This window comes from Plectropomus leopardus, chromosome 1 (assembly GCF_008729295.1).
Source record: "Plectropomus leopardus isolate mb chromosome 1, YSFRI_Pleo_2.0, whole genome shotgun sequence".
NCBI lineage: Eukaryota > Metazoa > Chordata > Actinopteri > Perciformes > Serranidae > Plectropomus > Plectropomus leopardus.
The window spans coordinates 15,968,905-15,995,632 of NC_056463.1; the positions used below are offsets into that span (position 1 = coordinate 15,968,905).

The 26,728-nt window shown below is 38.2% G+C and overlaps 1 protein-coding gene across 1 annotated transcript in view; it reads left to right on the forward strand.

Annotated features, from left to right (window-relative positions):
- The window catches only part of mettl15 (methyltransferase like 15), a 67,231-nt gene that overhangs the window by 1,969 nt on the left and 38,534 nt on the right, over positions 1 to 26,728 (forward strand). Inside the window, exon 2 of the mRNA XM_042493709.1 lies at positions 3,172 to 3,423. Coding sequence (XP_042349643.1) covers positions 3,187 to 3,423 — 237 coding nt within the window. The 5' untranslated portion in view covers positions 3,172 to 3,186. The remainder of the gene's footprint in view (positions 1 to 3,171; positions 3,424 to 26,728) is intronic.

Consider the following 26,728-nt stretch of genomic DNA (forward strand, 5'->3'; position numbering starts at 1 on the left):
TGCAAAAAAAATAATTATAGATTTTTAATTTATTTTACGGAATTATTTTTATTTTAAGCACTTTTTTTTCAATTAATGTCCTTGTTTGTTTTTTGTGTCTTTTTGTGGCTAACTTCTAGATAACGTTTTTTGTACTTTTATACACATTTCTTGGTAGTTCCTGGGTCATTGCCTCGCAAGTTGCTCATTGCCTTCCTCCTAAGTTTTTCAAAGAAATCAAGTCAATTTGCTCAGGTTTCAAAGAATTGTGCTCTTACTATTACACATGCGTTTTCCATCGCCCTTATGTAAAATAAATAGGAGGATGTTGTGAACATCCACAGTACAAAAAATGGACTGCTTACCATGTATATGAACTAATGCACTTGCACTTTTTACCTTTCACACTTTGTTATGTGTTACATATTCCTGCTAGTAATTATTGGGCCTCATGCAAGAAATGATATACAAACAATTTCTCTTATTTTCACTTGTATACACAATTTGTTCTCATTTTTTTAGTAACCACTGAATTATGGGATTTGCCATTGATTTCCTATTTTTGCTTTTCTCATAGGGAAGAGAAAAATTTATGAATGGTCAAGAGCACTCATACCAAGATAAGAAATAACTCTTCGTTTTCTCAGGCCATACATTTTTGCCCAAAACAAAGGAAAAATACATTTTACATTTGAGGAACATTGAAAAAAAAATATTATCATTGAATCAAATTTAGATGATGTTTTAGAGTCATTATAATGATTGGATTATTAACTTTCAGGGCTAAAGAAATGCTGCTATACTTAGTGCACTGATCCCAAATGCTGTAATTTCAGTTACTGTGCTGGAATATAACTAAGTACATTTACTCATGTATTGAGTAAGTAACCTAAGGAACTTTATATATAATATATATATATATATATATATATATATATATATATATATATATATATATATATATATATATATATATGTATAAAATAATAATTTTCTTACATTTTCTCAGATAAATGACCGATAAATTGGCCAGGCTATAATAAAAATAACCACACAATGATTCATAAGTGCTAATAAATGTGCAGAATGCTGAAAACAGCACATCATTCATTTTCCTCTCTGCTCCTCTGGTAAATGATAGCTCACCTTACTTGAAAGATGTAATATGTTTTGATTTACATCTTGATGCACAGTAATGCAATAATAATGTGTATAAAAATTTGATTTTGGTTCCTGTAAGGTACAGCCAATATGCCCCACAAACTGACAGCAATCATTCTCAGTATTTTATTTCCATCTCCTCTAATTTGGTGTTATTCTATGCTGCCATTGAACATTTGCTTTGTGTTTACTAATATCAAGCACACACTTGTTGAATTCCTTCAGCTCCTGCACATATTCCTATTTCATTAGAACCATGCATCACTAACTAGGTCTAATTTTCATTGCATCTTGTTGCCAGGAAACACCTGAATACCTTTTAACCATGTGGCTCACTGTGGGCAGTACTGTTAATGTAAAATGCCAAAATGTTGAACTAATTAGCCAAAGATGTATTTAATCTTATTTTTGGTGTGTGGTGGTGATGCAGTATATGAGCCACAGATGTGTGCTGTTGGCAGAGTTTAACCTTCAGTGTGATCACAACTGGCTTGAAATGTTAAATCTGTGATGCCCTCTGGTTTTGGCTGAACAACTTGGGTTTGAGATAAGGTGCTTGAGGAAGTGTTTCACTGCTGAAATGATGGTGTTTTTCGTAAAAACTAGGTTGTCTATGCAGTAAAAAGACACAAATACTTTTGAAATTGGTGCTACATGACCAGAATAAAAGAGGAAAAGGACTGAGGCATTCACATATGCTAAAGAAGTGGAAAACAACCAGAATGCACTGAACTGAAGTTGACTAATAAACGCTTCAACTGGTAGATGACATAATGCAAACTCATCTGTACAATGGTGGCTTGCTGGTAACAAATATCTTTTATTTACAGTCAAACAGTAAGCTAAAACATGTTTCTCTAAACATTTTAGGCGAGATGCAGGAAACAGTGTGGCGCCCACATCCTGTTCACAAACTCTATTACAGATAAACAGGGCACTAAAATATGTGCTGAAAACATTTTGCGCAAGAAATAGGCAGTGTAGAACCATAATATTGGTTTATATTCGATCAGCACTGCCTAATTTTACCGTTTGACTGGAGTTTGGTCTGAGTTTGAGAGAGAGAGCGGTGGATCTGTCTCTTGATCTACTTCTGCAGTCTTTGTGTCTGTGGTGGTGACGTGGGTGGTGCGTCATCCGGCAGAGTTCTGCTGGGGGGGGGGGTATCTTGGCACTGGTTAGATGGAGGGAAGTTTAGCGCATTGCCATATACTGCTTACATTGTTGTGATTCAAAGCTGGTTAAAAATCGGGTCCTTTAAGTCAGTCAAAAATTCCCTTCCTGTCTGGAAATTCTGACAGCAATCTGCAACACAAGTTATCTGTCAATACTAGCATATGATGTATATCTAATATTTTTGTTCCAATTATTCTATTTGAAACTTTTTCAAATAATAGCATAGGAACTACAAGAACATAGCCAGTTATTTTTTTTAATCAGCTGTCACTTGAAGTCCATAACTCCATCACAAACTTATTTAACACTACCAATAGATATCAGAGTAGCTAGACTTTCTAAAACTCTTCTTTTATACACTTAACACTGCTGCAGTTCTTTTAAGATGTTGTATCTTACTTGATTTTCTGATTTTACAGTTTAACAGTGTTATGATTTAAAGATTCCAAAGTTTAAGATTTCAGTTTTGAAGATTTTGAGAAATAAGGGTTTTTTTTTTGTTGTTGTTTTAAACTGTTTTTAAATGTCCTTTTGAATTTCCTTGTTGGCCTGTTTAATTTTTATTAATTGTTTTTTATAAGCACTGCTCTTATTGTAAAACACTTTATGCTGCATTTCTTGTATGAGAGGTGGTATACAAATAAAGTTAATTATTATTATTATTATTATTATTATTATTATTATTATTATTATTATTATTATTATTGTTATTAGACTTTCAAAATAATTACCCATATCAATTGTTGTGACAAACCCATCTCCTCTTAGTTGGTTTAAATGCTCGGTTACACTGTGGTAACACTGGTATGGTTCTACTTATATCATTACATAACTTTGATCTTCTTTTCGCTTTAGATCATTGTAGGGATCATGGTTTTCCACATGGCTGTTCGCTCCAACCCAATCTTACGGAAAACAAATTTGGCTGTGTGTAGAGCGTGGAGGTCATGGAAGTTAAGGCTTAACTCCTCAACAACTTGTGCGTCTTCTGGTCCTGGTTCCCTGGACAGAGCCGAAGAACTGTCTTCAGTTTCCACAGAAAAGCCTCCTCACACGCCTGTCATGCTCAAAGAGGTGCTTCAATACTTAGACATCCAACCAGGGCAGGTAGGTCTTCATCTTTGTCATTTGTGCAAGCTTTTTGAAAAAAAAAATGTCTCTTTGTTTTAGATGTTCTAGTTAAAGATTCATCAGACCAAGTGAGTACTGTGTGGAAGCATTCAAACAAAAGCAATGCTGTAATTTTACTTCTTTCTTCTTATTATTGCCAATAGAATGCATTCACCCACCCAAGTATTTCAACATTAAAAAGCTCCTAGAATCTCTTCAGACTGTTGGCACATCTGACATGTGTCTAAATTGAATCTCAAGGACTGACTGCCCTCATTGATATTAGCAAGTGATTGGGTTGTATTTGTATTTTCAGGCATTGTGATACCATCTGCCCTGGTTCTTGTGGTAATGGCACAGGCACGCAAGCTCATGTTGCGAGGTGTTTCTTTTATTCTGTCCCTTTAATATGTGTCAGAACATCAGTAGCCATTTTCTCATGTCACACATGTATCACACGACAGGAGACTGTCTGTGTCACGTGTTTACACCTACTGGAAAACCACGCTTGGTTAAGGCGAGGGGTTGTGCCTGGGTAGAGCCGACAATCTTAAACTTGTTGTTCCTTTAATTTCTCTGACAATTTCAGCTTCAGCCTATACAGTCGTAACTTCCCAAATCTCGCCATCTCCCCTGTTAGACATTTTTGTAGTCATGTTAGTATTAATGACCCTTCTTTTTCACCCTTGGATGTTTGTTTTCCTCTGGTTTTCACGTGAGCCGCATGATAGAAACGTCAACAGCACACCCACTCACTTGCTGTGAATTCTGTAACTATCACCCTCTCTATTCGCACATGGACTCAATCAGACAACACAGGCTTTGTACGAGGGAGCTGGTAGGATGAAGTCAGTTTAATGTTGGATTCAATTGATTCTGACATTTGTGTTCTGTAATGTTAGGCTGGTGTGAAACTTTTCAAACTGATTTCACCTAACATCAGAGCTCTCCATCCACTCTGAATCCATTAAATGGACTTGTGTTACATCATGTAAGCAAAACCCCGTAAATAAAAGCTGTGCCATCAAGATCTTAGTGGAGATGTGACCACTTAAAAGATTGGTGAATAGCCTACTTGCTATAGTCCTACATTTGTGACGTTACTTTTTAAAACAGAAAAGTTTTATTGGACTGACATACAATATAGCCAACAGCAAGTAGTCTAATGTTAGCTTGTTATTAGTGATAGTCATTTAGCTCACCAAAAACTCTCAGCTCCCTGGTGATTTCCCTCCAGCCGGCTGCCACCCTATTTTGTTTTTTGTTATTTCGAAATTAAGTACTGTCTAAATAATTCCTCATTTCAACTTCATGAATCAGCTGTTCCTTGTCCATTGCGATGCTTTCAGTATGAGCAACAGATATTAATACAAACACAACATCTGACTCAACAACAAGATTAGCAAATTTGCAGTCAGACGTAACTGTATGACATCATTATGTCAAGAAATTGGAATATTGCTCTGATCACAACATGAACTTTTCTCATCATATTAAAAATTATACAGGTATCATCATGAATGATACGATATGGCAAGGCCCTTCTTCAGATGTAAAATGTTGTCATAGTGGTGCAGATTTAGTTTATGTTACTCCTCATCACCCCAAAAAACACATGAACGTATTTTTTTGATCTCCTCCATGTTGGTGATACCAGCCTGGGCTTGGCAGTAAAATGCCCACAGCCTCTCAGACACTAGGCTCTGTTTGCCTGTTTATGAAAATAATATTATTTTAATCACATTGTAACATTGCCTATTACTAATGCAATGCAATGGGGATTTAGCTCTGTGATGCTTTTGCCACAAGTTATCACAATGAGAAACCAGCAAAACCATTGTTTCCCCATGGCACAGTGTGCCTTTTGGGTGTTCCTGTCCTGCTGCTGAAAGACACCTTTTTCTGGTGATTTTTGGGCATGCATAAAAGTTAAAATATTTTCAACTTTTCAACTAATGGCACAGAGTCGCACCCCTTGTCAATGTCACTTTTGGTCACATGCATGCAATATGCACATGCAGCGCTGCTCCAGGTGCTCCCAGCTGTTTCTCCAGATGCACCTCCAAGGTGTTTTTGGAGCAGCTGCACCTGGTGTGAAGTATCTCGGTGTCATTGCCCCTTTAGGCTACTTTTTTATTTGCCAGAACATGTCATAAACACAAAAGCCGGTTCAGCCGGTTTGTATAAAATCAAACTGGTTTAGGTTCGTACACCGGACTGGACTGGAAAAACTGGAAACTGACTGGAAACTCTAGCATTCTCACATACAGCTCATGTGGGTATTGTCTAGATAATTTCAGGTTTGTAGTGAATGTGTGAAACGGGCAGAAATCATAAAACAACACTACCACTAACTAAAGTTAAATAGAAAGAGTTGAATCTATGCATTGCTGACAGCATCAACATCAGTGTACATTATAAGCTTCACGGGCCCGCTGTATTAGTTTACAAATGCATTGTTTGGTTTTGAATTGGATAAAAACTTAAATAACACCAGTGTTGAGAAATTGTTTTCCAAATGTGTGCATCATAACACCTCGATAGTATCTCATTGCAATCTGAAGATAGCTATTAGAAATGACCTCTGCTGGTAATTATTCTCTTTCCCAAGATGTTTGTTGCCAAGGTAAAAATTCTGTTCACACTTCATACAACAACTTGTTGTTGTAAAGGCACACATGAATCGGACAGGGTGCCAGCATCTTGGCTTTTATTTAATGTATGTACTACCAGGACAGATGGGCATGAGTCAAAAGCCTTCTGGTGTGGCAGGCAGCATAGGAGGGGAAGTGATGTCCCCCCTTCCAGATAATGCATGGTCAAGACAGGTGGGGGCCATGGGTCAACAACTTAGTCAGGAATTGCGCCACTGTAAGGCTGTTGGCAGGACACAGGGTGCTGCGTCGCTCCTGCCTGAACTTTAGCACCTCTAAACTCCTCCGCTTCCCGCCCATTTGCCAACTGTCCCAAGACAGCTTGCCAATCAGATGCTATTAAAAACAGTTTGATAGATTTTGTTTTTTTGCAGAGTACATGCTGTAGACCTCAGTTAGTGTGACGCTCTGTGAAAAATGTTGTATGGTCACATTCAGAAGTCGTGCTTTACATGTTGCTTCACTGCAGATGTCTGGTAATTTATTTACTTAAATGATGACCCATATGTAATGTTGCAGTTTCACTGGTGCTATAGCCACGGCAACATTATAACCTTATTAAGTTGCTGACACACATATTACGCATTTATATGGCTAATTATGACTCCATAGAGACAACCGCATGCTCTGTCAGTCTCAGTGAGGCAATCGAAAATCTGAATTCTGACATGACTCTCAGACAGAGCTGTCATTTAAGCTGTCAAATTTGCAGAGGTAAAGTAATGGTGTCACTAACAGATCAGTTGCTGTGAGGAGGAAAACCTGATATCAGACAAATGGCCATTGAAATCATTGAGGGCAGCGAGATTTATAATTTGGCTATTGTTAAATAATCACCAAAATATAATTGCTCTTGTCAGCTGGAGCAGAGTATGTGTGAATAGAGTACTTAAGCGATGATGGGTGTCAGAGCAAATACTGCAGTTAAACTGAAGTGTGTAAATGGAGCCTTTCAGTGCCCTGCTGCCTCCCACACAGGACGTCTGACTGTAAATGTGTACACAGGTAGCTAATTTTCGCTGGTAGCTTACATTAGGCTATATTTTCCCAGTTTTACCAGTGGTGCTTGTTGCATCATGCTTGTTGGATGTGAATAGTTGGATAGTTTGTCTTTTATCTTCACTGAAAGCATACGTGCATTTACCAAAGAAGTATACAGCTCACCACTTGTTTACTTAAAGGTCTCATGAAATGGTTTTGAAAAAGTTTTTTCATTGATTTGATGTGTTTCAGTATGAAGCAGTATACTGGAACAAGGATTACAACTGTCTGAGAATGTCACGGTATGATAACCGTCTTAGAAAATACTGCGGTTTCACAGTATCACGGCATTACAGAATCATTAATTCTATTATTGTCAGTCAGAATGGCCCTTAAAAGGGTTATTTTTCGTTAAACAAATGTTTTATCGCCATAATTAAGATCTGAAACCATTTTTTAACTGATGTATATTTAAAAAGTCTCCCTTTTGGAAATAAAAAATAAAGGTGAGCTTTTTCATCCAGTTGCTTTTTTTTTCAATATCATATATAAGCAAATGTACAGAGTATAATAATCGTCAACTTTTATATCCTGGTATACCTTAAAACCAGTAAATTACTGCAACCCTAACTGAAACAGGAGTTAAAATTTAAGTTGGGTAATAATTTTAGCCATGCTAGCTTTGTGGCCCTATAGAGTTGGTTAAGTCATTCAGTTGTTCCACCACTTTGGTCCAGACTGATATATCTCAATAGCTATCCATGGTTTCCACAATCATGGAAAAACTGGAAAAGTCATGGTATATTACAATCTTGCTTTTCAGGCCAGTAAAAGTCATCAAATTAGTAAAATTCTTGTAAAATACGTTTAATTTTTTCTTTAATTAAATTTGGTGTATTTTAGTAATATTCCACAGAGAATCTTCCACATAATTTAAGATGATAGCAAATTTATTTTCTGTAGCTGTTAAGGTATAGTCGCTCTGCTCTGTGTAGCATGGATGCATGATGTTTTGTTGACATTTCTTAAATTTCTTCCCGGTTCTGTGTCTCCATTCTTGCATTCCAGCTAGCTGGAATTATGTTTGAATAGAGTCTAAGTGGATCAAGAAAAATGGTGATGTGAAAGTGTGATTTAACATGTAGAGTCATGAATCCCAAAGTTTCCACACCCATGCCCCACCAAAACGTTTCAATTGTACTGATTTTTTAAAACTGAGCAATTAATATGGCCAGCCCAAGGCTTTCAATGGTTCCTTGGAGCACCAGCGCACACTTAAAGTTTGTTTTAGATGCCCTGAAACTAAAGTGTGGTAGTTCTAATGTATGGGATTTTTTTTTAATTAAATTACCCAGCAGCTCAACCACACTATTGGCTGTCACTACCTACCAAATATACACCTCACTGCTATTAGCTTTAATTATCTGAAGGATGACTGTAGGCCAATAGTTTTCATGTGATTGTTGGGGATGGTTGGGAAATTTCAGAATCTAAAACTAACATCACCTTTTTATCTACATGTAAGGTTTGATGTACTCCATTGTAAAAAAAAAAAAAAAAAGGTTTGCAAAAAGGAAATGAGAAAGGCAGGATGTTAGATTCACTGGTAAATTAATTTTCTGACACATATTGAGCATACATGATTGGGGGTTCTTGGGAAGGCACAGGTTTTCATTTTCATGTATTTTGAGCATTTTGAGGCTCCAGCTGTTGCCTTCTTTGTTGTGTACCGTTACCATGGTTACAGGTGTCGTTCTCGTTCATAGCAGGCCTAGTTTTAAAGGCACTATTTACTTGTTCACACACAAACTCAGTGTCCATGACTCTCTGCTCTGTGGTAATACAACAGACGGCCTCTACTCAATAAGTCCAGCTGTCATCTCTTAACTCTAGCAGAACCGCTCGCTCTCTCTCTGCCATTCCTTCTCACCTAGCTTTACCAAGGCTCCCTGTGCTCTCCTTTCCAGAGCAGCAAGTCATTCAGAGGCTGGATTCACTCACTTATTCACTAATCAACGTTTCATTGTTAGAAATAACCTCAAGAGGAGAGGCTAACATGTTGTATAACTTAGAAATATTCATTTAGCGAATCTCTAGAAGAAGAATGAGATGGTTCACTGAACTACCCATTTCATTATAGTTCTCATTTTCAGTGGTTTCTTCTTTGGTTTATCTTCTTTTTGTCACGATAAAAAGGTTGTCAGAAAACATTTTTCATCTATAAGTTTTGTTGACAAAACTAACACTGGTAAACAGAGGCACAGGTCAGCAGAAATTGTTCACATTCCAAATTCGTAAAATAAATCCGCCTCGTCAGTGCTTTTGGCGTAAGTGCAAGACGCCAAAAGGCACTTTCGCATGTGCATGAAACGCCAAGGGATGGCGTCTGGTGGGAACGGGGCCAGAAAGAACTGGACGCGGTGTTGTTATACGATACGACGGTGGATGGCCAGACGGCACCTGCCGCGTCCACCTGATACGCACTTGAGAACACAGACAGAACCTGTCACATGCACATGAAATGCGGCAGGACGGCATCAGGTTGAAACACTGCCGATAACAATGTACTATGAGGAGCGTGGGAGCACCTATAGTGTGAGCGGGAGGGGAGGTGGATGGGTTGAACATTGAACACACCTGCACTTTGGTGCAAGAGTCCTGTGTTGGCTTCCCGTCTCCCAACCAAATCTGATGGTTTTTTTCAACACCTACCCAAGTGCCTTCTTACCCTTATTCTAATCGTTTGTTGATGTTCTGGTGTTGGTTGCCGTTTACTGTTGTTTTCTAAACATAACCACATGCAGCGTCATCCCACCATGTACATTTCTTGACATCACAGTAGTGGCATCCCCGAGTGTGAAGAGAAGCCGCAGAAGGATAACTATAATGTAATATTTAGGTGTGAAAGTCCACTGACCTCAATTTGTGACCATTTGAGAGGAGTTAATACTTAAATTGTCCATTTTAAACATCCATCAAAGTTTGCCAAGATCCTAGGAACAGTGCCAGGCATTGATGCCAATAAAGTGGTCAAACCGTGCAATGACAACCTCTGGGTCTGTCACGTGATGCCATTTGTCCCAAAAAGACTTCTTTTCAAAGACCTATATTTTGAAAGAGATGTCAATAAATCAGTGGATAATTTTTTTAAACAACATCAACTTCTTTGTGCAAACACTTAAATAGCACTTAACTCACTTATAGCTGTTATTTTGCTACTGTCATTCACGTAAGTGATCCTTAGATAGGGTTGCAAGGTTAGAGGAAATGCTTATGCACTTGCTCTATGGTCACATGAATAAGGAATGTCTGTGTAATTTTAAACCCAGAAACCTAACTTTTTTTTAGTTTTAAGCGCCACTGAGGAACTTTCATAGCAATGAATGTGACCCCACCTTTAACTCTGTGTCCAGGTCTCATTATATATCCATGCCAAGGTCCCAGGAACAGTTCTGGGCTTTAAACCAATTTGACATAGTGGCCAAACTGTGGAATTACAACGTCCGGGTCCATCATCTGATGCCATTAGGCCCCAAATTTTTTTTACCCATATACTTACATTGGGAAAGAGATACAGTGAAATGGTTTCACTATTGAAATTTAATCCAATCGGTTTGATAACATTAAAGAGCTGCATGGTTAACTCATTTTTTCCCCTTTTCAAGATAGTGGGAGACTTAACTGGAAGTTAGATGCTCGGCAAGCGACGGTCTTTAGTGTGCCTGCTCAATGGGCCCTACAAAGTGGAATCAGGGCAAGAGATTCGGGTAATTTAACACATAGAAGTTGAATTCTTTTGGCTTCATGCATCACTGAGCAACTTTCATAGGAATAAATGGGGTGCCACCTCCAACGCTGTATCCAGTTCTCTTTGTACATCAGTGATCCATGAGATTCATGGACTGACTTCCTGGTTCAACTTGGACCTACTTGTCATAGTTGTGCATACCCACAGTCATATCACACAGTAGAGGTGGGCAATATGGCCCTAAATCATATCTTATAATGGTGATGATAAGACAAAATACTGAAAAATATAATACATTTTTTTTATTATTAATTTCAAAAACATACAATTGCAGTAAAATACATGATATAGTTTTACATGTCAACATAACAATTTGCCTTCAAATATTCAGTAAAAGCTAAACAAACATTTCTTTAGTTCATAAATAACACTGGTGACCATAAACAGTTTCACTCTCAGCCATGCTTGTTGTCGCCCTGTTTAATGATATGATCATTATGTCAGTTGGAATATTGCCATTGTTACGATATGGCCTTTTCCTATCATATTAAAAATTGTAGCGGTATAATTGTGAACTTATGACTTGTAACACCTCCATCATACAGTGAGGGATTATTAGCGACAGAAAGCGCTAACCTCTGGACTCACCTCGGGTTTTACATGCAAATAAAATGGCTGCTGATCTAGTAAAGCCATTGGCCAGTTAACAACCTTTATGACTGTCTGATCACTCATGTTTCCTCCTCTATTCAACCTGTCTTTTTCGATGTTGCCACATTCAGAAATCTTGAAATTACTGTTGTGATAAACCATAATTTTCTTTTAATATTGTCCCAGTCTTTGACAGACTCTCTTAGTTTAACAGTCCAGCCAATAGAGAAGTTTGCAGTCGAGAGTTTGGATTGACAAGTTTTATCTGGGGAGGTCTGTGACAGCTGGAGGGGCTCTAGACAATCTGCCAAACCAAGTGAATGAGCTGAAAGGTATACAGAGCTGCAGACTGAGATCTTGATGCTCACTAAAACTAGCAGATTTGGCATCCATGAGTCATTAATTTAATTCAACTTAAATTCAAAAAGCTTTTAAACTTTGCTAATCATTGCTGTGAGGTAGTAAGAATAAATTCACATTGTTTAAAGTTTAGGTTTTCTTTGTTATAAACTTTAATTAAACCTCCTCTTCATCTTGCTAATACTAATGCTTAAGTAAAAGAATTGTGCTGTAAAAAGTATGAGGAGTCCTCCACTGGTGCAGGCTGCTTGTGTAGGGGACCCCTTCTAGAATAGATTAATGAGCCATCAGCCTAGAGTCCAAGGGAAAAACCCTGTGCTGCTGTAGAAGGAGAAATGAGCTGCCTACTCTTACATTTCAGTCTCAACACACTCCCCCTTGTGGAATTAATGAGGCTAGTTGAGTCTTTCAACTATCAACTAGTTTTTGAGCAAAATTATGCAAATAATAATATAGTTTGTTAGTTAATTGGAGTTGAGTTATTATTTTTGTTGACATTCATAAAAGTATGTCCTGTTCACAGTCACCATTATTTTCTGTTTATCTCTTGTTTAGTGTTGAGATACATGAGGATGAAATAAGTTGTCTGTAGCGAGGATACTCAACTTGCTTTGCCTGGGGCAACTTTTGCAAAGTGACAGGAGGCCAGGGGCCAGTCACAGCAGCCCTGCACATGTACGCAAGGGCCTTTCTAGGATTTGAGGACACTGAGCCTGGACTTCTGTCTAGGGGAACTTCCCCTGGCATTTTTTTTTATTTTTATTTTTTTAAACAAGCTCTATTTAGATCATTTTATATATTTAAAATACAAAAACAACGCCCTCTGTGAATCAGTTTATCTTCTTTGTGAATTAGAAATTGGTTGGACAGTGTTTCCCACAGAAACACTGTCCAACGGGGTGGGGGTTCACAAACTTTTTTTTTTGTTGTTTTTTTTTGTTTTTTAAATCTTTTGTGTGTGAGTCATTGATGTATTAAGAGAAGTGTATGTCCCTTTCTCATCATTATGTGACCCTCGATAGATTGTATATATTTATACTATATGTTCACTAAGCTGTCAAGCCGTCCATCTTTTTATACAGTCTGTGGTCCCCACTCTAAATCTGCATCAGTTCATCTGTCAGTACAGTCAGAGCTGATCAGATTGACGTATAAGATGAGCAGCTGCTGCAGAGCTTTAGACCCAGCACAGTGAACAGTTAAGTTTCACTTTCACTGAGCCTGTCATTCTGCTGCTCTGTCTGTGCCCAGAGTGTACTATGTGCTTTGTGAATGTTCTGCAGTCAATAACTGAAGGGTATGTTCCTGTAGTGCACCTAATGAATGGTCCAGCTCCAAAAAATCAAAACGTGGCATATGTTTTAATAGTAGTAAGCTGCCACAAATAAATAAATGTCAGGTCAAGTCAATCCAGTCAAGTCATGTCAAGTTCATTTATATAGTACATTTAATTTGTCAGATGTAGACTCAATGTGCTTAAGATAAAAAATAACATTGTACGTAACAAAATCACACAAAATTAAAACATGTAAGGAAGGAAAATATTTCATGTATAAATGAAGATGACAAAAACATAAAAAAAAACATAAAATGAGACGTTAGGACACTAAAAAAGGAATCAGATAAAAACGCATTATTACTATGCTTGTTCAAAGGAAATAATAATAGTAATACTAATAATAGTAGTACTAACAATAACATAACATTAATACTACTAATTAAAAAAATGTGTTGGAAACCCTGGGGGGCACCTGGCACCAGATCCTGCCTGCGGGCTTATGTCGAGTATCAGTGGCCCATATGACTTAATTCAGGTCATTTAATTAATTTAAATCATCTCTTTACTAAGAAAATCCAAAGGCAACAACAGTAAATGATAAAAAACCTTTTTAGTGTAAACTTTTCTTCGGACCTCCAAAGTGCTGGAATCCCAGAAGTCTGGGGTCATCATGAAAACAACACAAACATTAATGCCAGCTTATGCAGAAGGCAGGTGGTCGTCGATATGGAGCTTGCACACCATAAATAGCTAAAACCAGGCTAGACTCATGATAACAATGGAAATCTAGCACAAAAATGTACAGCAAAACAGGCAAACCACAAATCACAGGTGATGTAGCTTGTTAAGGCCCGAACCACAGCAGACTGAGTTGAGTGCTGCATTTTTCACTTCCCCTGTTATTTGGGTTATTTGGCCGGCTGTAATTCGGACACATGAAGAGGCACTCTGTTCTATGGATAGATGACCACAAAACACTCAGCCAGCTGCTTCCTCTCAGTGTTGTTTTTTTTTTTTAATTTTATTTTTGCATTTTTAGATGCAAGATAGAGCACAAACTAGAAAAAAAAGTGTACGGCTGAGTGACATGGAAAAGAAGTTACCATCTGTTTTATCTGTCTTTCCTAATTTTACATTAAATGTGTTTTTTGGGGGGAATTTATAGCTCATGGAGGTTGCCAGGGACAAAAAAGGCATGAATATTTTATGCAAGTTAATCCAGCATATCTTTAAATGTGTCCCCTATCAGAGTGCTAATGTCAGCAGAGGATAATCTTTTACTGGGTACAAAGTGTACCAGCTTGTAAAGAGGAGAATAGATAAAGTTAATATGTCTCTTTATATTAACTTGATGTCTTACAGCTGAATTTTGGGCCAGCTGAGGTAAGAAATTAGCACAGGGAGTACCATGTACTATTGTGTTAAACTATTTAGAAACCTAATGTAAAATCTTTAAAACCTCTGCTGCAAAAGTGACAGGCAGCAGTTGAAGCTAATTTAAGTATCTGTGATACATACTCTCTTTCTGATTGTCATTGCATGGGCTCTAGCATTTGAAATGTACACTTTTTCTCAGATAAAAGGTCCTTTTTTGTAAGCAGTGTTATATTGTCAGCATCAGCCAGGTGAAGCACTGTTGTGAATACAAGCGAAGAGGTAATATGATCTTGTCTCTTCAAATTAGTTAAAAGCCTTGCAGTTGCTGTTTGGGCCGTGCAGGTGAAGTCAAGAAATTGCTTTAGGAGTGAATATGAAGCACAGGGAGTAGAGTATGTTGTCCTTGCATGCTTTGTTTTTGTAAAGAACTTTTGAACATTATTAAACAGGCTTTTATAAATGAAGTCTATTTTTATTAAATTTTTATTAAAGAATTTTACACAGTTTCTCACTGAATGTTTCTTAGGTTATGCAATGCCTGGTTTTAGTTTTGTTGCTGTCATAAACAAACATGCATTTTATGATCTTCTGTTTTTTATTTTCAATTTTATTTTATTTTTTTTAATAGTAGTAGTAAAATATTTATTTTTAATTGTAGAAAATCACACATGCTTAAGGATGACATTTCATCTCTATTAATCTGACAACACATATTGAAGTTGTTTTTTAGTCACTCTTTAAAAAGCCGTAACAGCACACACAAACTCATCTGTCATATATAAAGCACAGAAGAAACACTATCTGTATTAGCTGGAGTTTATTCTTTTCTCTGTAGTAAATTTACCACCACAACCTTTTCTGGGTATTTAATGTTTGTTTGTTTGTTTTTTTTTTGTTGTGTTTTTTAACACTCCTTTTTTGGGAGCACTGAGTAGTGAAAGAGGAGGCTGGTAAATAATTGATCCTTGTAATTAAACACTCCAGCCAGGGATGCTGGGGCTGATTGACGGCCAGATATTAGGCCCTTGTCTCGTAAGGTTGCAAGTTTAGTCTGAGGTTATCAGTGGCCAGAAGAGTCTTTCTCCCTCCCTGCCTCATTACTTTCATGAGTAGAACATTTCATAGTGGAGCGGTGGGTGGGGGTGTGGTGTGAAGACAGTCTGGGACTTCATTAGCCAAATGGGGTGCCTCAGTCTACAGAGCGCCAAATCGTTCAGCCTTGCTGAGCAGACAACCCCTTTGTGGGTGCTTCGCCACGCTGTTCTGTAGAGTTTGTTTTGGCCCTTTCATCTTGCACATTCTTCAACTTCAGGTTCACTTGAACAACAACTTAAACCAATAAAGCAAACCTTCCTGTGCCTTCCTGAGCAGATGGATAGCTTCGCCCAAGTAAACCTGCAAGCTATATTTGCTCACCTTTCCAGTCTTGCTACAAAGCTCTCACAGCTTACAGTACTGCAGTATATTGTCCAATAAAGTTTAAATGCTCCTCTGAAAGTAAATACTTTCCCAAATGTTGCACTTTATTAATGTTTGATTGAATTTGCCATAACAACATTGACTCTGTGTGTGTGTGTATTTGTGTGTGTGTCTGTGTGTGTGTGTGTGTGTGTGTGTGTGTGTGTGTGTGTGTGTGTGTGTGTGTGTGTGTGTGAGATAGTGAGAGAGAGAGTGTGAGAGAAATCTCTTTACAACTGATGCATGCTCACACCATCGAATAACTGCACCGGGGGTAAACTGGAGCAGAGTGCCGCTACAACATCAATTACTGAGAGTTATATTTGCTTGTCGTTTTAATAACAATTATTGAAATTGTATAACTTTATACTCACATGCATCCAATATTGCTGAACTTTAGTAAAAAAAAATAAACTGGAAGCCGTTCTCGCTACTGAATTGATACTATTAGAGCAGGTTTTATTGCAATATTTACATTTGTTCCTGGTGTGTGAGTGTGGGTATGCTAATCAGATACATGCCCTGTGGACAGCTGGATTTAGATGACTCATTCCTGCAACACATCTTCAATTGGTGTTTGTGTGAGGTCCAACTGCATTATCTCAGTGGTCTATCTTTTAAATATGTTCAGGGTAATTATATAACAAAATATTCAGCATTAAGTCTAGTTCATGTTAATCACTGTTGCTGTTTAAGTATATTATGATTTTATTTCTTATTTGTTGTGAATGATGCTGGTTTTAACAAATGATTCCACATTTTGTCATACTATTAGGCTATTAAAATGTGCTGACGGCAAAAGATATCTCTTTTTTCAGCAGATTTGGGCCAGCAGAAAGGGTGATCTATCAGACATGTTTAGACATATTTTTTTGGAAAACAGTAAAAGGGAGAAAATACATCACCATACACAAGGTGAACATTTTACACTTTTTTTGGTACTTAATTTGACACCCTCAACAACAGTTTGCAGTGTCACTACAAGCTCTTTGAGATTGTGCTATAGGGCTGCTACGAAACTCTTTCTTTGTACCTCCTTTGCATTTTTTCACAGAACCAAACAACGGTGGCATCGTGCGCTCCATTTTGTGATTATAGACAGCATGCCGTCATCACGCAAGCAAAAGTGGGTGTATAGTTTAAAACAAAAGCATCAGACTCTAGTGTGACATGTAACATACATGTCACTAGCGCTTTCTAAACAATAACTATGGCATAACATGGCAATAACAATCAGTTACCGTCCTGTCTCGTCCTCTGCTCAGAGGATAAGGAGCTCACAATCTTCAGTGTCTCCCCCCAGTATGCAGACATTTTCGGCTGCTGGTCTTCTTTGAGTTAGCCGCTAACTGCTGTTAGCTGCTTTTTATATCTCCTGCAGTGAGTCGCACCTACATGTTCGAAAAAGTGTCACACCCATCCTGCCCACGGTCCCACTCTGCTGGCTGCCTTTTTTACACAGACACAGTGCTGATGCAATATTTTCCCACCTTGAACAGGCAGTATAAAAGGGGCTAGTGTCTACTGTGAAGCCCAGCCTCACTTATGAGCGCTATTACCTGACTGCCATATTGTGTACACTAAAGATGGTGATGCGCATTTATGCGGTGATGTATATAATAGTGTCCTGGTCTGCAAACACCAGCCAACACACACTTGCTCTTTGTGCAATGTCATCAAAGGTGTTGCCCATTTCACAAAAGCAATTTGTGAGCACTGCTTACACACTGATTGCAAATATTGGCAGCATCACTGTCCAGAAATGATTTTTGCTTTCAAATTGCTAATACATTTGCGAATTCTGCAGGGCTCTCGCCCGCTTATGAGCTGAAATTATGGCATTTGTTTTTAAAATTAAAACAGGTCAGAAATTGTCAGAAGGAATTATAGATTGTAGTGTGCACGTGGTGCAATGGGCCCCTGGCTACACTGTAATAACTTCAGGCGAGGTGCTGCGTTATCCAGTCAAAAACATGCAAGCTCTGTGCAAACGGGGTAATTTTTGTCTTTACCTGCAAAAAAATGATTGCTCCAAATAGTGTCATAAACCTGGGTTGTGCAGCCAGTTTAAAGTGGAAGTAATATAAAACAAGTGTGTTTTCACTTACTGATCTTTCTCAGCATGTGTTGCTGCATCTAAATGATCTTTAAACCGCTGTTGCACCTTTTCTGATAAAAGTCAGTGGCAGTGACCTTATCTGTGTAACCAACATTATCTATATTCCCAGCAGCATCCAGATGAAGTGCTGTTGTTCTCGGCTGGAGTGCTTCCACTGCTTGCCTACTCTGTTTCCTGACTAATTTGGCAGGGAAGAGCATGTCTGCTCGACACTACATGACACTGCTGACCTAAACCAGGAGCAGAAATTTCCTCGCTTCCTTCTCACTATTCCACATGTCCACCTTTACAGATTAACTGAGTGTCCCTGCTCAAGTGCGGCTGATATTATACAAATTCTATCACAGACACTTGTTTAAAATTATTCCCTTAAAGATATACTTTCATCTTGAGAACAACGATGGGCACAGTGACCAAACATTTAATGGAAAGCCTGTCCGAGAATCAATGCATCGATTCTAACATTGTCCTGTGAGGCCACTCTTAAACTTTAAGCTTCAGAGGCCAGATGTGCTTTGGCATACAACACCTTCACCTCTTGCTGATGAGGACCTGAAGGAAATATATGTACATTGGCAGCAGTGCTAGATGTAGTAAATTTCAGCGTCCTGCTGAGATGCAGTGCTCACACTCAAGCTTATGTACCCTCCAGGCAGCCCAAGGCTCCTGAGACTGACCACTACACCCCAAAGGCTAAAAAGACTGATGTCAGAAATTGAAAGCTTGAGGCTGGCTGATGGTCATTTGTCTGATTGGCAGTTCAAAGTCTGACCGTTGGTCAATTCCATCTTTACAAACTAAAGTTTGCCAGCTCAGGATGGACAATGGTACGGTATGGACTGTGGGACTGCATGAAACTTCTGTGATTGCCGGGTTGTAGATCTCTGGATTTCTGCCCAAATCTCAATTTGTAGGAATGAATGGGAACATCATTGACACTGAGGCAATCAGAAGAGAAAATACAACACAATTTAAGATGTACTGGCTGGTATGTAATATATCATACCTTTATACAAAAAAAAGTAATATTCTCACACCAATTTCCCTTATTAAACAGAGAAACACAACTGTATACCTTTTGAATTTGACTTTCTCTCAGACATAGAAGACTGACAAGGCTTAATTGCCTCATTAACTCATCATAAAGCGCACTTCATTCAAACTCAACAGGAACAAAATAAACTCACCCATCCTGCCCTGGTTACTCTTGCTTGTAATGTAGTTAGTAGATCCACTGTTCCAACAATCACCAGCTCTGATTTTGTTAAAAATAAATCCTTCATTTACCAAGTTAGATATAAGAAACATGTGGTTAGTCCCCACAGTCTCTCTCTGCCATTGCTGGAGACTGTGGTGCATGATGTGCACTACATATAATGAGTATAATAGAAAGAGGAGTGCCTGTATTTATGAGGGTAATGAAAAACATGCCTTTGGGATTTCTAAATACCCTGGTAGACCGTAATATCGTAATCCCACCTAAGCCTAGCATACAGTACTGAAATATTATTTCTCCGTGGCTTTTAAAGTAGAGCTAGACAATATGGAGAAAATCAAATAAAACATTCATTTATGTATGTATGTGTTTATTTATTTAATTACCGAATACCTCAATGTCAATATTGCAGCGATATTGTAGGGTTGACTTTTAGTGCTTTCGCAAAATGTTTACACAGTGAGATTTTTGATTTAAAAAGGGGAGCGGGAACTTAAGGGCGGGATGAGTGGGAGAAACATTACTGTGCAAAGTCAGTGGGCTGCACCACGAAAGTAAGCCCTGAAGCTAAAAATAACCTTTTCTGGGTATACACTAGGTGAACAACTCCATAGAAATGTACTGGCGCCATCTCTGGTCCGTTGTCTAGGTATTTTTAAAGTCTATGTAAATTACTACCATATTTTTCCCAAACACAGAAGTCATGTGATAATATTAGTCTTATTGGCATCTCTGGTCATATTTAGTTTTTATGGTTTTCTCAGCACCTTGTTTCTGCGCCTGTGGGTAGGTAGGTAATTTATGAATAACATGCTGTCCCCCAGTAATATTAGTCCGGTACTAATAGGGCTTAAGTTGGTAAAGGCTAAGAATGTTAAAACAGTCTTGTAAGTCCCGAAAATTACATCATTTTAGTGTAATGCAGCCTTTAAAACCAGGATAAAACAAACTTGTGATATTATGATAATGAGAATCTAAGACGATATCTGGTCACGAATCATGATATTAATATAAAATCGATACACTGCTGAGCTCATTTTAAAGTACCTCTGCCTCTTTTTAACATGTGCTGTCAGTGCAAAACACTACTGATGATAATATCATGGAAAGGCCCAGGGCAACTATCAAAAATCAGTGCACATAGTTGCACCACGAAGCTTCCCTCCCAGTCCACCTCCTTCCCCCAAGCCCCCTCCTCTGCCCCCACCCCTTTCCCTAGTTCCTTTCATTTTACATTGTTTTGTCAACCCAGTCTTCAAACTACTGGAAGCATCTTCTTAAATGCCTCTAGAAGTCTTTTGCCTATTACCATGCCATCCACCATGAAGCCTTCATTTAGCTTGACTCCTCTTTGCACTCCCTAATGGACTTGGCCCTGTTCTTCTTTTGTCTTCCTTTAGTACCATGAAATTCACCTTCAGGAGAGGAAGCCATCTTTCCTGATGCTTCTTTACATTTTGTGAATATAGTTAGATGATTCCATCCCCTCTTTTCAGTTTCACTTTTGCTTTCTCTCGGGCTTTATATAGTTTGCATTGTTTCCTCTGCACACTGTATTGACAGTAGTGTCACCATGAAGAGAAATCTTTCAGAGCAGTGAGGAAGAGCAATGAAGCATGTAATCATTTTGAATAGATTTACTGCATCATATTTGACCTTAATTTTTGTTTCCTATTAAAACAAAGACATAGCCTTTTGGCATTTCCGCCACAGTTTGTGGCGTTTCCTCTTCAGTGAAAGTTAGCAGTCTATATTTCATATTTTAACAAGACATTTGTTGGCATGTCAAAAAAAACAACGATGAGATCAGACAACCAGACTGAAAACAAGAACTTTCCATTTTTAGTAGGGTCCATAGACTGTATATAAAGATGGATGATGCGTCTCCACTTCCACCTACTCTACAAACATGAAGCCAGACTATCCTGGACATAGGAGCTGCCATCTTGCTCTTTTGGAGCCAGAGTCTGCGCACTAGTGATTAGGAAGTGGAGCCACAATATCAAATATACCGCCCATACATCTGTCCCACTCAATCACGAGCAGTGCCATTGATCATCTCTTGGCACGCACAGCTGTCAGTCATGATGTTACACCCCATTTTTATAGCATCAAGTAACTTATTAGAACTAATCTTATCAGGAAAAGGAACACTTCAGAACAAACATCAGAACTACACACTTATGCTTAAAGCACTGACAGAGTGGTGCTTTTTTACAAGTTCGGAATGAGAACGAGCTGGAACTACCTAAACTGACAGAAACAATCTTTGGGAAAATTTTATTTGATGTTTTTAGTGTGGCTCGTATCCCATCCGCTAACAGGGAAGGGGCAGAGTTTACGACCAATACCACAGCCAGCCACAGGGGTATTGAGATGTTTGGGCTTACTTTTGGGAAGTTTCCATACCCATCTTTAGTCATCGGTTGAGACAGACTTCTAGGGATAGTTGTGAGCATTGGTAATTTAGACTGCTGAAAATGAAACCTTATTCTAGTAGTCATAGTTACCTAAAAGTTTACCATACATTTCCCATTATTTATTTGACATTATAATAATTGTTTTTGTTACCAGAACTTCACCATGCCTTTACCATCAGGGCGGTGGACTTATACCTGGTATGCTTCAAAACTCATTTGTAATGTGCATCTTGTCGTGTCATATCTTTTGAGCACAAGTCTTTTCCAAATAGTCAACGCAAGGAAATGGGAAAGTGGCGTATCCAAGTGCATATCAGAGTGCGTCTCCATTTGCGAATTTTTCCAGCAATTGTGAGTTAAAACCACCAGCGCTGTGTTTATTAGATCTGGGAAGATGAATAAAACCTGATGTTAACACTGGAAGGGCCAGAATTCCATACCTACTAAAATTTTTACATTATTTAGATTAAGGCTCCAAATAAGCTCAGTGGGTTTTCTGACTGCATATCTTCTTCATTTTTGTGTGTTTGTGTGTTGTTTTTTTTTTTTAGATTTTGCAACAACAACAAAAAAAAAAGTTGTAAACATTGCTAATTGTTGAAGCCCCTGTCAAAGAACTTGGTGTCAAAATTTGAGAGCTATTACACACATTGTCAGCTTGATATGGGCACTGAAGGATATGGTGTCACAGCTGTCCCCAGTCTCCCCCTACTGCCCCTTGTGGCAGCGCAGCGGAGCAGAGCTCACTGTCAGTCGCAAGCGGATCTGGATTATCTGTCTCTAATGAAAGTTGGCGTTTTATCTTCCTCCTTGGCATATCTTAAGATTTACTTTCCAATGAGGATGAAATTTTCGTGTCCGCTCTTGAAGTTTTATTTTTGACAGAGACAATGATAGTTGCCAAGCAACCGAGATGCAGCTGCCACTGCGCAAAAATGTATTAATCTCACCGTGGCAAAATCTGTATCTGAGCACTATGACTACCTGTGGCCGAAATAGGCAAAATTATCACATTCTTTTCACTTTTTGTGTAATTTGTATAAATAACACTTTAAATGAGAATAAAGACATTATTTGGGAAAAGTCAGGGACCAGCAGCACTGTAACTTTAAATTCAACAAAGGCAATGACATATAAATGTGAAAACGGTCAAAATGACCATCATGGCCATTCTAATGTTGAAATCGTGTAAAAGTTGGTTTTCCGTTAATACACGCCTAAAGAAACTGCAGCTGAATCATTTCCTTGCTTGGAAAAGATCCCCTTCAGACATGTTTGAAGACATTTAAAAACATTCTGCTTGGAATCACATTTTTTATCTAATGTGATTTTCCCCCCCAAAAGTCTTAAAATTAGGTCTACTTCTTCTCCCTCATTGAAAACTCCAGAATCTACAAATATGCAAATATTTTTTGTTTTAACGACTGGGTAACATTTAACGACTGGGTAAAATATGTCTTCTGTTTCACTAAGAAAAGTCAGTTTTCTGTTTTTATGCATTAGAGAATTATTGTTTTCACATTACGATTGGCTTCCAGACTAGTTCTGATGTCACATAATCATACTTGTACTTAAACATGTCAAACTCTGATTTAACGTGAGCTTACAGAAACTTTCTCTCTTCAGTGGATGAACATGAAAACAGCCTTGCAGTGTCAAACTCTGCACATACGTCATCTTGCACAGTGAGGCTCAAACATCCAAGAGAAGAAACAACAAACAAAACAGAATTTTGTGTGGAGGAGGACTTTAATATTGCAGCAGTATGTTTGCCAAAGCCTTTCTTTGGCTTATAACTAATAGAATAAAATGATGTCTTAGTTTGTTAAAGAAAATGTCAAATAAAATGCAGAAATATAGTCTTCTTGTGTATTTACACATTGGTGGAAGAAGTACTTTGATCTGTTACTGTAGTAAAAGTAATAATACTACAGTTTAAAGATACTCTGTTCTAAGTAAAATTCAAAATCTTACTTTAAAGCCCAGTGTGTAGGGTTTAAGGGGATATGTTGACAGCAATAAAATCTAATAGTCATGACTATGTTTTCATCAGCGTACAATCACCTGAAAATAGGAATAATTGCGTATTTGTTTCTTTAGAATGAGCAATTTATATAGGGAGAGGGTCTTCTTCTTCTTGCTCTACAGTAGCCCAGAGTGGACAATCCAAACACGAGCTCTAGATAGTACCTTTGTTGTTTCAGGTTTTCATTTCAGAAAAAGGTGGAATGAATTCTTAATAAAATAAAAAGAAATCTCTGTTCGCATGTCGCAATGTAATTAATGGCCTCACAGACGCAGCCTCCATTAAAAGGTACATTATTATGACCTGCTCTACCATCACCACGTTTGTTGTTGTCTGGAACTTTGAACTCCGCCCTCTTGTCACATCTATGGCTGTATCTGTGCCATCAAAGGACACATGATGGTATTAGAGGAGTAATGGTTACAGTGTTTAAAACGGATGTATCTATTTTTGTATGTAAAGCATAAATGAGCCATTAATCATAAAGAAGCTATCAAGTATTTGACAGTAAAAAGTACACCAGTGGCTTCCAAAATGTTATGGAGTAAAAGTCTAAAGTAGTGGAAAATGTAAAAATTACCTAATATTTGCACCAGAACTTTTGTAAATGCTCTTACTTTCCATCTCTGTATTTAAATACCAGCTCAGCTTTGACTGTTGTGATTTAACTTGACTAATCAAAGTAATGAGGAGGATTTCCCACACTGTAAGCCCCTTGCCCTTATTGTCAACCCCAAACTAACCTGCTGGACTGTGGGAAATATTAATTTGATTATCATGAATGACGGTCTCCCACAGCTGCAGAGGCTGTAGTCTGTGCTGATGTAGGGATGTGTATCCTGGCGGCATGATGCTGGGTATAAATAAGAATCTGTTTTGTGCATTAGATAGTTGTCATTTTTCATAAAGTTTTAGGTATTAAATCCTTAAAGTGTAAGCCAGACATGCTGATATAGAAACATGCTGAAAATGTATCTTAGTCTCAATGTTTTAGCAGACTCAGCTACTACCCAATTTACAACACCGCTATGATAAACATTTAACACTGTCATTGTTATAATTAAACACATATATTCATGTTTAGGATTTATTTTTAACAGTCACTGGATTTTTGTTGTACTGCACCTGTAAATTTGACTCATGATGTTCCTCACAAAAAATTTGCTTGTAAAAGTATGCGTTCAGTTTTATGCGAAAATGAATCTTTCCAGCAGAGAAAATGTTGCTCAGTAAAATCTCCAACCTGCAAGACAAAAACAGACAGTTTGGCTGGGGGGGTGGGGGTGGAGAGTGATGACTCATGCACGCAGTAGAGGTCCCTCCCTTTCCATTTCTTTCAGTGTCCAATCAGTTCTTCCCCAGCTGTCACTCACTGCCTCCAAATCAGATCCCCACAATGCTCTAGCATCCCCTGAAAATCACTTTATTTGCAAAGGTTCAGAACTTGCAAGGTAAATAAAAATGCCACATTGTCATCATTTTGACACACAGATTGTTGCTTGATAATGTGATTACCTCACAGTGCAGATAATCCTCTGCATCCAGGATGTTTTGCTCATGCAGTGGTTCAAATTTTGTCTGAAACACCCACTTTTTTAATGCTCCACGATAGATTTTTAAAGGTTTATGCGCATTAACATGTTTTAATTTTAACAGAGAAAGTCTAATACTTAATCAAAATAGTTCCTGGGGAAGCTGGATGAATTCATCATTTTTTAAACGCAATTACTTTCAGATTACTTTTTCAGGATGCAAGCAGCCTATAAAGCGGCAGAAAGACTAATCGTTGCCTCGGATTGCCCACGTACAGTAAATATTGAGTTATTGGCTCATAGTTTCAGAGAAGATACAAGTGCCTGCTATCCCTGTTCCTCCAGGGATCTCCTTATCACCAACGTGGTGTAAGAGCCAGTCTAAGGACTCCTTGAAGTGGGCGGATGCTTGACATGGGCTTTATGAGCTTTATGTAGAGGAGGACAGGGACTGGGGTTTTCCTCTTTGCAGTCAGATTTTTATTGAAAAATATAACAAATGTAACCATAGAACAAAGGCAGAGCTGGCATGAATTATCCGAATGTGTTGGTGAGGGAAAAAAAAAAAGTACACAAAGGAGAAGAAGAAAATGTGAGGGGGTTGAGGATGTTGTGTTTGACTCGAGGTGAGTCGAGTGAGGGGCGGTTACATTACAATATTACAAGACGCTTCATAATATATCAGCAACCGTACATGGAGCTTTAAAACTACTCACTTTGAAACCATTAATCCATAAAGTTTAGGCTGACATCAAGAAAAAAAAGTAATCCAGCGTCTAATGGTAGAAGAGAAAGATTGTTTTCCCAGACGAGCATTAATTTTTTCCAGCTGTCATCGGCTACTACAGGGCACATTTGGTGGTTCAGGATTCTGAGCATGGGTAGATCATTCAAGATCAGAATGGGCATGTTTGTTGTCTCCGACACGTCTGTCAGTTCAAATTCTTTTGATGCAAGATCACTCCAAAACTGAGCAACACATCATGTCATGGAAGGTGCTAGGGAGGGACTGGTGTTTTTGATGGCTTGGGTAATGTTGCACAGTCTATCTTTTTGTTCACCTTTGTGCTCCAAGGTGATAGGCTTGCAGGGGAGTGAACGCAATAGTTTTAAATACAATTATTGCAGTAAGACAAACAACCACCCAAGTATGTGTTAAATTAAGAGTCTCTAGGGCTTCTAACCTTGTATCCTACTTCAGCGACTGTGATCCTAAATAGTGATAAAGTGATACATGATCATCTTTCAATAAAATGTAGTATTTAGTATTATTGAATTGCAATAATAAATGCCTAATAAAGTGGCCACTGAGTGTATGGATTCATAGACAAATATGTTTCCATATTAGACTTCGGCAGTATGTAATATTTCATACCCTTCATACCTTCCTGAAATTTCACTGGGGTATGCAGTATACGGCGCTGTCAGTGTTGTTATTTGATTCTGGCTGACATTCCTGTCTTTAAGAGGCTGTTCCGGGG